General features: G+C 36.4%; 2 protein-coding genes across 2 annotated transcripts; one reads left to right on the top strand and one right to left on the bottom strand.

Annotated features, from left to right (window-relative positions):
* The first annotated feature begins 480 nt into the window (after positions 1–480).
* LOC125186926 (oleosin 1-like) lies at positions 481–1,109 on the top strand. The gene has a single exon (XM_048083414.2). It carries the CDS (start codon positions 512–514, stop codon positions 947–949), a length of 438 nt encoding a protein of 145 aa, XP_047939371.1. The 5' UTR covers positions 481–511; the 3' UTR covers positions 950–1,109.
* A 3,033-nt stretch (positions 1,110–4,142) lies between these two features.
* On the bottom strand, positions 4,143–9,170 carry LOC125187674 (ATP-dependent caseinolytic protease/crotonase family protein). Its single transcript, XM_048084299.2, has 9 exons — positions 9,009–9,170; positions 8,895–8,931; positions 8,526–8,758; positions 8,308–8,344; positions 7,886–8,160; positions 6,209–6,568; positions 6,012–6,048; positions 5,593–5,867; positions 4,143–4,973 (listed from the first exon to the last, which is right to left on the bottom strand). The coding sequence occupies exons 1-9, from the start codon at positions 9,051–9,053 to the stop codon at positions 4,290–4,292; spliced, it is 1,983 nt and encodes a 660-aa protein (XP_047940256.1). The 5' UTR covers positions 9,054–9,170; the 3' UTR covers positions 4,143–4,289.
* Positions 9,171–10,606: the final 1,436 nt, after the last annotated feature.

Here is a 10,606-nt window from a genome sequence, read left to right as displayed (position 1 = left end):
CAATATCTTTTAAATAAAAATTATGATTGTTTCCGCTTTCTTAGCAATGTCTACATATTATAACGAATTTAGTATAAGCTTTATAGCTATTTAATTAGTTGTGATATCTTCTAACACAATATTTCATCGCGTAACAAATTAACTAAACACTATTTACTGTACAATTTCAATCTTACTTTATCAATGACGAATTAAAATCCGTATTAACTCTAAAGATTTATTTTTATGGAATGGAGGGAGTATATTTTGCGGCGAACACGGTCAGAAAAGAACATGTGAAGTGAACACGAGGTCCATCTGCCGCTTCCGGAAAAAGAAAAAAACCCATATCGAAGGAAAACACAATCCCTATCAAAGCGAATACGTGTCTTCTCCAAACGCGATTCGTGTCACACAAATGTAGAGCGGTGAACACGTGACAATCCCATTCCCTCACGTGCCACCGCCATGCAATTTCCCTTTCCATTATAATTACAAACACACACACACCAACTCAATCGCAATCCTCAAAATGGCTCAAATCCAGCCCCGCTACGATCTCCCCTACCGGAAGCAGCAGCAGCAGCCGCAGCTCTCTCACCAGGTGGCCAAGACCACCACCGCCGTCACCCTCGGCGGCTCCCTCGTCGTCCTCTCCGGCCTCACCCTCGCCGCCACTGTCATCGGCCTCGTCCTCGCCACCCCGCTGCTCGTCATTTTCAGCCCCGTCCTCGTCCCCGCAGCCATCGCCGCCTTCCTCATCCTCGCCGGCTTCGTCACTTCCGGCGGCTTCGGGGCCGTCGCCAGCTTCGTCTTCTACTGGATGTATCGATACGCCACGGGAAAACACCCTGTCGGGGCCGATCAGATCGACCGCGCCAGGGACAAGATTGCCCACGCTGCGTACGATGTCAAGGAGAAGGCCGAGCACTACGGGCAGCAGCAGCAGCAGCACGTTAAGGGCACTTAAAAGCCTTTAATTATAACCTAATTTTCGTTGTTATTAGTTTTGTGATGTTTTAATTTGCTGTTAATTACGTGTAACGTCTTGATGTTTTTGTGTGTTTGCGTACCCTTCCTCATAATTCACAATTTGTGATCATATCATTAATAATTTTCTGTTCCTATGATTCCTATGGTTTTCTCCTTTCACCGCCGAAGTGACAAGTTATCATTTTTTTCACACCATCCAATTTAATTTTACTTCTGTTAGTGACACGAGTATAAGCGAGGCATCCTTTTTTCATAATTGTTCATATTTCAATATTTAATTTAACTTTTTTACTTCAATCGGTGCACTTTAGTAACCTAAGTAATCAGTCCACACTATCCTAATTATTAGTATTTCCATCAGTTGACACCCATTGAGCAAAATTTTGGATGAGGATACATGATAAGTAACTTCTTCTAGTTGAGTTTACTTCTTCCGTTTCCTCATAGTTGAATCATTTTTCTATTTTGGAAAGTTTCTTCATAGTTGAGTCATTTTCATATATTGTAATTTTTTTCTCTCTCTTACTTTATTCACTTTATACTTTATTCTCTCTTCCTTTTCCTATCTCTTACTTTTTTATCTATTTATTAACACATCCAACATTCATTTCTAAAACTGTGTATCGTAAAATTCTGCCTCAACTATGAATCTGTTTCCTCATAGTTGAATCATTTTTCTATTTTGGAAAGTTTCTTCATAGTTGAGCCATTTTCATATATTGTAATTTTTTTCTCTCTCTTACTTTATTCACTTTATACTTTATTCTCTCTTCCTTTTCCCTTCTCTTACTTTTTTATCTATTTATTAACACATCCAACATTCATTTCTAAAACTGTGTATCGTAAAATTCTGCCTCAACTATGAAGAAACAGAAGGAGTACTATCCTTTTCCCCTCTCTTACTTTTTTATCTATTTATTAACACATCCAACATTCATTTCTAAAACTGTGTATCGTAAAATTCTGCCTCAACTATGAAGAAACAGGAGTACTATGAATGCTAAGGACTCCAATTATGAGGTAGAAGCAGTGGCGTGTCGGTACGGTATATGTATATACCGAGAGCCCAATAGTACTATGTTACTCCCTCGTCTCCATAATTAGTCATCATTTTACCTTTGTCCCCATAATTAGTCCCCATTAGTCCCCATTTGATTTCGGCACGAATTTTAAGAATTGAATAGAAAATGAGTTGAAACTTGGTGGCATGTGAGTCTTATTTTTATATATTAGTTTTACAATAAAATGTAAATTTAGTCATCATAATTAGTCACCATTTGATCCGGCATGAGTTTTAAGAAATGTAATAGAAAATGGGTTGAAAAAGTTGGTGCCATGTGAGTAATATTTTTATATATTAGTTTTATAATAAAACGTGAGTTTGATTTTACTCCCTCGTCTTCATAATTAGTCATCATTTTACCTTCGTCCCCATAATTAGTTCTCATTTGATTCCGGCACGAATTTTAAGAATTGAATAGAAAATGAGTTGAAACTTGGTGGCATGTGAGTCTTATTTTTATATATTAGTTTTACAATAAAATGTAAATTTAGTCATCATAACTAGTCATCATTTGACCCGGTATGAATTTTAGGAAATGTAATAGAAAATGGGTTGAAAAAGTTGGTGCCATGTGAGTTATATTTTTATATATTAGTTTTATAATAAAATATGAATTTGATTTTATAATAAAATGTGAGTAGGAATGAGTTAGTGGAATGTCAGGTCCACCACTAAAAATGATAAAATTGAAAGCTGTTAAATTATTAGAGACGGGTAAAAATGAAAATAAGTAAAAGATTTGGTATGATAATTTTTTTGACATAGTCATTTCGGTATATATTGTACTAATATTCCGGTGTATGTATCGTACTTTTACTGTACTAAAATATAGTATGGTACTATATCCTAACTCTATCATTATATCTGATTATATCAAAAAAAATCTCTTTTACATCTAAGATATTTAAAACAGCACAACTATTTAAATAATGTTCAAAACAATAAAATTCGTAGTTCAATATTTTTTTTTACTAATATTTAAATTAATAAAATTTCAACAATCACATTCAAATTAATGGTCAATATTGTCATCATTTCTTGAAACCTCATTATAGGGATGGTGGGAACATTGGACTTTTTTTTTTTCCGTGAGAAACATTTGACTTTTTTTTCATGAAACCTCATTGTCAGGGTGGCGGGAAATTTCGACCTGTTTTTTTAAAATTATAATTTTGTTAACTGTATTTTTTTTATAAAAATGTACACCTTCCGTTCCACTATAAGCGAGACGCTTCATTTTTGCACTCGTTTCAAAAAGATAATGTAAAATAGTTAAAGTAGAGATAATGTAAAAAGAGAGTAGGTATATAAAAATACCCCTTATGCTTTTGGGGGGGTTTTTATCCCAATCTTTGGTCATAAAGTGAAAAAGCACCTGAACAAGCAAGTGGTATAATTTGGGACCGCGAATGATACTCCATCTGTTCCCAAAAAATAGACTCGTTTTACTATTTCGAGATAACCCCCAAAATTAGACAAAGTCTATATATGAAAATTTTTTCAAAAAATAATAATAATTCTAGACATCATTTATAACGTGGACCTCACAATCCACTAACACGCATTTCACTACGTATTTCCTCTCTCTCTCACTTTCATCTCTCTCTTATTTTACCAATTGTATATTAGAACTCATGTCATTTACAAGTTTTTCAATTTTTTGAGGACAAAGGGGGTATTTTGCAAGTATAGAGTCTAAAAATATACTCCCTCCGTCCACGAATAGGAGTCCCGTTTTTCTATTTTAGTCCGTCCGCGAATAGAAGTCCTGGTTCACTTTTACTATAAATGGCAATAAAGTTCCACATTCCACTAACCCATTCCACTCACATTCCACTCACATTCCGCTAACTCATTCCATCTAAACTACCAAACACTCCCAAGTTTGGAAAGAACTAACATCGTAAAGTTCGAAAGTTACCAAATTTTGATCGAAAAAATTTCTGATAATTCACTACTACTAATATTTATTTTAATTTTTAAACGTTTTGAATATCGCGAAATTCGTTAACATAAAAATAGCAACAGTTTCGACCTTAACATTTTTTCTCAATTCGCATAGTTTTTAGTTCAGGCAATCTGCACAAATGAGTTTCCACACGACATATACAGAACACAATTTAAGGTTTTCATCATGTTATGCATTTTGCAAGATTGTCTTAAACACATGGCTTAATTGAAGAAAAACTGTCATACACATAATTATGAGATGAACTATCGGAAACGAACAGATGTACCACTCGAAAACATTAACTTATACGCGACGAAACCATTGATTTAGCCGAAGCTGCTTCAAAGGAGGACCGAGGTCCGGTTTATTCCTCTTCGGGCAACACCATTTTCCTGTAGTTGCAACTGCATTCCCAGAATGGAAGTTAGAAATCTCAGATAACACCTTCCTCACTATGCTGTCATCCTTCTCGACATTTATCGAAGGTTCCACTTTAACTCTGAGCCTTGCCACATTCTCCGCATTTTCTTGACGATTCCTTTTCCTTACAGAAATGAAGCCACGTTCCTGCAGTTCAGTCACCTTATTTTCTTTCCCGGTGCTTCTTCTGCCAGCTTGACTTCCCCTACAATCTCCTGGTACAATCCTATCAATTGTTCGAGGTGATACAATTTTATTGATATCTTTGTTTCCCTGGCTATCGTTAACGTGAACAGTTCCTTTACTTTGCCAACGAACAGATCTTTCATCCTGACTGCCGATATTTTTCTCCATACTGAATGATATTGGATTTCCGCTAGAAAATTTGCAATGCAACTCTGCATCATAATTGTTATCATGCGCATTTGTGCTTCCTATCTTTTCAAAAGACTGGTGGTTACTATATCCTACTTTTTGTCCAAACAGCATTGGTTTGGAAACGTTATCTGATCTAGATAGACTTGGTATAGAAGGAAATGCCTGAAGCATAACATCATCGTCGTCTTCCTACAAACAAATCACAAATAACACAACGTTGGGGTTGAGAAACTCAGTATCAACAGCCATGAAACCCAAGAGACATATTATGCCGGAATATATATATTAAAGCACATACTTAGTGATCGATACGATGGCATATGATAAAATTGAAACCTAAATGCTAATTGAAAATAAAAATGATTACAGAATTGCAACATAATGCCATTGTGCTTATTGCTTACCCAATTTCTAGTTTGTCAAGGTTGTTGCGCAGTTAATGTAGTTTTCCATGTCAAAGCGTAATAACCACTTTGTAGGTCAAGTAGCTAAGCTAAAATCACTTTCTAGTTTTGTGTTTCTAGTTTGTAATGTCTAGTTTCCAGTTTTCTCTTGTCAAAGAGTGAACTGAAACCACTCTACAGACTTGTTACCACTTGTGTGGATTTCTAAAGCATGGCACAGTATGTGGGCTTTTAAAAGCACTTGTGTCTGTACAAGTTAGATCTTAAGAATAAATTCTACCTAGAGGGTCATAAAATCATATTATTGGCAGATTCCTTGCAGAAGAAAACATAATTTGATTTCGCTGGAAGAATACACAAACCACCAACAGACATAGTAAGGATATATAGAGGGAGAAACATACCTTGCACATAGATTGATAGTCCAGTTCGGTTCCTTTTCCTATGTTGGGGCCTTTCATCACTGCATTTGAGGTATTCTTTAGTGCACACAACTCTTGTTTTTTAACATCTGTAGAGGCCATTGGATCCTTTATATTCTGACTGGCGCTCTTTTCTACCACATCTATCTTGTCATATTCCCTCTCTTCACAATCTGAAATTGCAAAATCAAGAGCAGTATCCAGGGGTGGTGACTCGTAGGCATAACTTGAGAACCAATTCCCGATGCAAGGAGGCTCTGATGGCACCAAAGACAATATAAACATGGATTTAGTGAAGATAATATTTTTCGTAATTCATTGTATGAGGAAATGGGAATGTCCATAACAATCCCTTCTTTGTCAAGATCGAGTCTTACATAAATGCCTAAAGCCTTTTATACCTGAAGGAAATGAGAGGGACTCTGACGATCCTGAAACCTATAAAAAGAGTTCATTACAATATGTAAGACACAAGACAAGAAGCAGCAGCTGTTCAAACATTCTAATTCAGTTTATCCTCATTTTATATGTGGATGAATAAAAAATGACAACTTAAGACAAAGTTCGCATCTTTGTGGCAGGACAAACATTCACTCACCATGGCAGCAGAGTTACAACATCCAGAATCATCAGATCCATTTGACTCAATCCCAAGAGAAGGTTTCACTTGTTTGGAATTAGCTGTAGGGTGATTATTCCCAAATTTCCCAGTGATTTCTTCCTGACTGCCCATATTTTTCTCCATACTGAATGATTTTGGATTTCTGCTAGAAAATTTGCAATGCAACTCTGCATCATAATCGTTATCATGTGCATTTGTACTTCCTATCTTTTCAAGAGACTGGTAGTAACTATATCCTACGTTTTGTCCAAACGGCATTGGTTTGGAAACCTTATCCGATCTAGATATACTTGGTATAGATGGCAATGCCTGAAGCATAACATCATCATCGTCTGCCTACAAACAAATCACAAATAACACGAAGTTGGGCTTGAGAAACTCAGTATCAACAGTCATGAAATCCACCGAGACATATTACGCCATTAAATATATTAAAGCACATATAATTTCCTGGCAATAGCTTATGCCTAGTAGCAACAGTTATGCTTTCTCAATTTTATTTTGTATTTCACAGTACAACTTATTGAACTAAAAACATATTGAGATGTACATGGAAGCAATGTTCAGCTCGCATTTCAACCCAAGTAAATACTCAGATACATAGTGAATAACATGACGACATATGATAAAATTGAAACCTAAATGCAAATTGAAAAGAAAAACAATCACAGAAGTGCAACAAAATGTCACTCTGCTTATTGGTTACCCAATTTCTAGATTGTCAAGGTTGTTGCGCAGTTGATGTACTATTTCCATGCCAAAGAGTAAAGTAGCTAGTCAAAATCACTTTCAAGTTTCTAGCTTCTAGTGTCTAATCTCTATTCTCTATTCTCTAGTATCTTGTTTCTATTTTCTAATGTCTGAGTTTCTAGTTTTCCCTTGTCATAGAGTGAACTGAAACCACTGTATAGACTGATTACCATTGGGAAACTAATTAGTCAGCAATACTCATGGATGACAGAGATGCTATGGAAATCATATTGGAACAGAAGAAAAGAAGCTTTATGGCCTCAAAAAGCTCACAGTCCTCATGAAATTGTGAAGCCTAACCCTTTCAATTGCGCATGTCCTTATCTAGAAGAGAATGGTGCAGAAAGAGTCCATTCAAATCTAATATTATGATCCGAACATAAGTCAGAAATAAGAAATACTGATCAGTATATGTTGGTAGCAAGGAAAATGTGTGAAAACACACCCGCAAAAATGCATATCTAGTATACAAAAGATTAATCAATCAAGTTTGTAGAATTTGGGTGGGAAATATTATCAATTATAGAACTTGGCGTTACATCCGGATCTCAGCACACAAGAACACTACATCCTGTGGAATCCTAGTATGAATGCAGTAACCATAACTGCTTGATTTTCAGAGGCATGGAAAATAGAATAATGTTGATGGCCTACATCAAAATGACATGTGATTATAAGGGGTGGGAGTCTCAGGATTTCTAAACATGGCTCCATATATGGGCTTTGAAAACCACTTGGGTCTATCCCTTAAAGTTAGATCTTAAGAATCAATTCTACCTAGAGGGTCATAAAACCATAATATTGGCCAGTGCCTTGCAAAAGAAAACATAATTTGATTTTGCTGGAAGAATACATATAAACCACCAATAGACATAGTAAGGATATAGGGAAGAAGGAACATACCTTGCACATAGATTTATAGTCCAGTTCGGTACCTTTACCTATGTTGGGGCCTTTCACCACTGCATCCGAGGTATTGTTTAGTGCACACAACTCTGGTTTTTTAACATCTGTAGAGGCCATTGAATCCTTTATATTTCGACTGGCGCTCTTTTCTACCACATCTAACTTATCATATTCCCTCTCTTCACAATCTGAAATTGCAAAATCAAGAGCAGTATCCAGAGGAGGTGACTCGTAGACATAACTTGAGAACCAATTCCCGATGCAAGGAGGCTCTGATGGAACCAAAGACAACACAAACATGGATTTAGTGAAGTTGGTAATATTTTTCGTAATTCATTGTTTGAGGAAATAGGAATATCCTTAATGATCCCTTCTTTGTCAAGATTGAGTCTTGCATAAATGCCTAAAGCCTTTCATACCTGAAGGAAATGAAAGAGACTCTGACGATCCTGAAACCTATATAAAGAGTTCATTACAATACGTAAGACACAAGAAAAGAAGCAGCAGCTGCTAAACCATTCCAATTCTGTTTACCCCATTTTGATGTGTATAAACAAAAAATGGCAACTTAAACCTGGCAAGAATAAGAACAGTAGACAAAGTTTTCATCTTTGTGGCAAAACAAACTTTCACTCACCACGGCACCGGATTCACAACATCCCGAATCATCAAATCCATTCGACTCAATCCCATCACAAGGTTTCACCTGTTTGGAACTAACTGTAGGGTGATTATCCCCAAATTTCCCAGTGATTTCTTCCTTGCCACAAGTGTCTCCAGCCCCGTCACAATCTTGAAAACAACTCATGCTGTCCAACTCCGGGGACTCATACACGTAGCTCGAGAACCAGTTTCTGATATTAGGTGGTTCTATAAACAAAGAAATTAACATAATTAAGACCCAGAACAACATATCAAATAAATTAAATACAAGGTAGAAACCGTCAATGAGTAATTTCATCAAACATATTGAGGGCTAGAGCCTAGAAGTGTAAATTTTAGGAACCTGAAGGAAATGAATCTGAATCAAGTAGACCCAGAGCCTGCCAAAGAAGAAGAGATTCGGTATGTGAGAATATTTAGGATCTAATGCAAGAAATTATACATTGCTTGAATTTACCTCAGAATCGGTGTCATGGAGGTCTAAACGCGAAGATTTTGACATCGTTTTTCCTTTCCAGAGATGAACTCAATTGCATCACCATGAGTTTATGCATTGGCATTAGCAACAAAAGTGGCGCCATAACTTTTTGATTTTACATTCAACTTTCCCGGGTTTTTCTTAAAGAACGATAATTTTACTAGTATTATTTTAACATTAGATTTCGTACGGTTATAAGTATTTTTCATAAATACTCCTTCCGTACCTCAAATTTTGTAATAGAAAGAAATATAATGAAAAGTGGATTGAACCATCCCTCAACTTTTGTAATAGAAAGAAATATAATAAAAAGTGAGTTGAAAAAATTAGTAGGATGTGGGTCCTACTTTTAAAGTACTAGTTTTAAGTGAGAATAAGTTAATGGAATATGGGGTCTACAACCAAAATTGATAAAAAGTGAAATGTGACAAATTTTTTGGGACGAATGAAAATAAAAAATTTCAGGGACGGATATATACTCCCTCCGTCCCGGCTAAGATGACACATTGCTTAGCCGGCACAAGATTTTAGGAGTTATTGGTTAAAGTGTTTGGAGACAGAGAATGTGGGTGTAAGTATTAAAGTAGAGAGAGAAAGAAAGATGAATATTTTAATAGGAGTGAGAAAAAGTGGTTGAGTGTATTAATTGGAGAGAGAAAGTTACCAAAAAAGGAAATGTGTCATCTTAGTTGGGACAAACTAAAAAGGAAAACATGTCATCTTAAGCGGGACGGGGGGAGTACAAATTAATTTAGCTCTCCTACATAATTCAAAATTTTTAATATCATATGAATTTTTTAATTAACTTTTATAAAAGTACATTAAATTAAGGTAATTTTAACTTAAAATTTACTGCTATTAGCTAATTACTTCCTTAGAGCATCCGCAGCGGTGCCCCGTCCGTCTGTACCAGCGGAGTCCCCGCCGATGCCTGTCGTTCGTTCGTGCCGCTGAGCAGCCATACGTGGCAGCTCCTGGTTGGCCAATGGCATAGCCGTTGCCAAATTTGATTTATTTTATTTTTTTTAAAAAAAAATTCCAAATTAATTAAAAAAAAATTAAAATAAAAAAAATATTTTTTCACTTCCCAATAAATTATAACTGTTTTATACACAATTTTAATTTATTTTTCAATTTTTTTCCCCAAAATTCACATTTTCATCTATAAATACCCTCACTTCAACACAAAAAAATTCTCATAACACTACACAATTCTCATCTTCTATCATCTAAATTCTCTCATCAATTCTCATCTATTCACTTATCTTTTTTCTCATATTCTCTCATCTGAATTCCCACCACACTACACAACGTCCGACTCCGGGGATCACCCCTCCGGCTCCCGCGGTTGGAACTACGAATGGTTCGGCTCCAAGCCATTCTCTATTCCGGAAACGCAATTTTTGGCCCCTCCTCAAACCCAAGGTTCTCAAGTACCGGGTGGCTACCGGCTTTACCCGGTGGACGACCAAGATGCCCCCGGGTTCGGGTGGGCACCCGAACCCGGATCGGGAGGGAGCGGCAGCTCTGCTCGTACTCGTACTCCTACTCCTACTCCTCCTACTCGTGGTACCCGC

The sequence above is a fragment of the Salvia hispanica genome, chromosome 5 (assembly GCF_029641045.1).
Source record: "Salvia hispanica isolate PSC_SH4W2 chromosome 5, Shi_PSC_v1, whole genome shotgun sequence".
NCBI classification, from domain to species: domain Eukaryota; kingdom Viridiplantae; phylum Streptophyta; class Magnoliopsida; order Lamiales; family Lamiaceae; genus Salvia; species Salvia hispanica.
Note: the sequence above shows the minus strand (reverse complement) of the source record. Positions and strands in the feature narration are given on the sequence as shown.

What these genes read in the sequence shown, in the direction of transcription:
- LOC125186926 (XM_048083414.2), top strand. Translation starts at nt 512, where the DNA reads ATGGCTCAAATCCAGCCCCGCTACGATCTCCCCTACCGGAAGCAGCAG.
- LOC125187674 (XM_048084299.2), bottom strand. Translation starts at nt 9,053, where the DNA reads ATGTCAAAATCTTCGCGTTTAGACCTCCATGACACCGATTCTGAG. An exon ending in TCCATGACACCGATTCTGAG is followed by an intron (nt 8,932 to 9,008) that starts GTAAATTCAAGC and finishes CTTCTTTGGCAG; the next exon opens with GCTCTGGGTCTACTTGATTC. An exon ending in GTCTCTTTCATTTCCTTCAG is followed by an intron (nt 8,161 to 8,307) that starts GTATGAAAGGCT and finishes TGGTTCCATCAG; the next exon opens with AGCCTCCTTGCATCGGGAAT.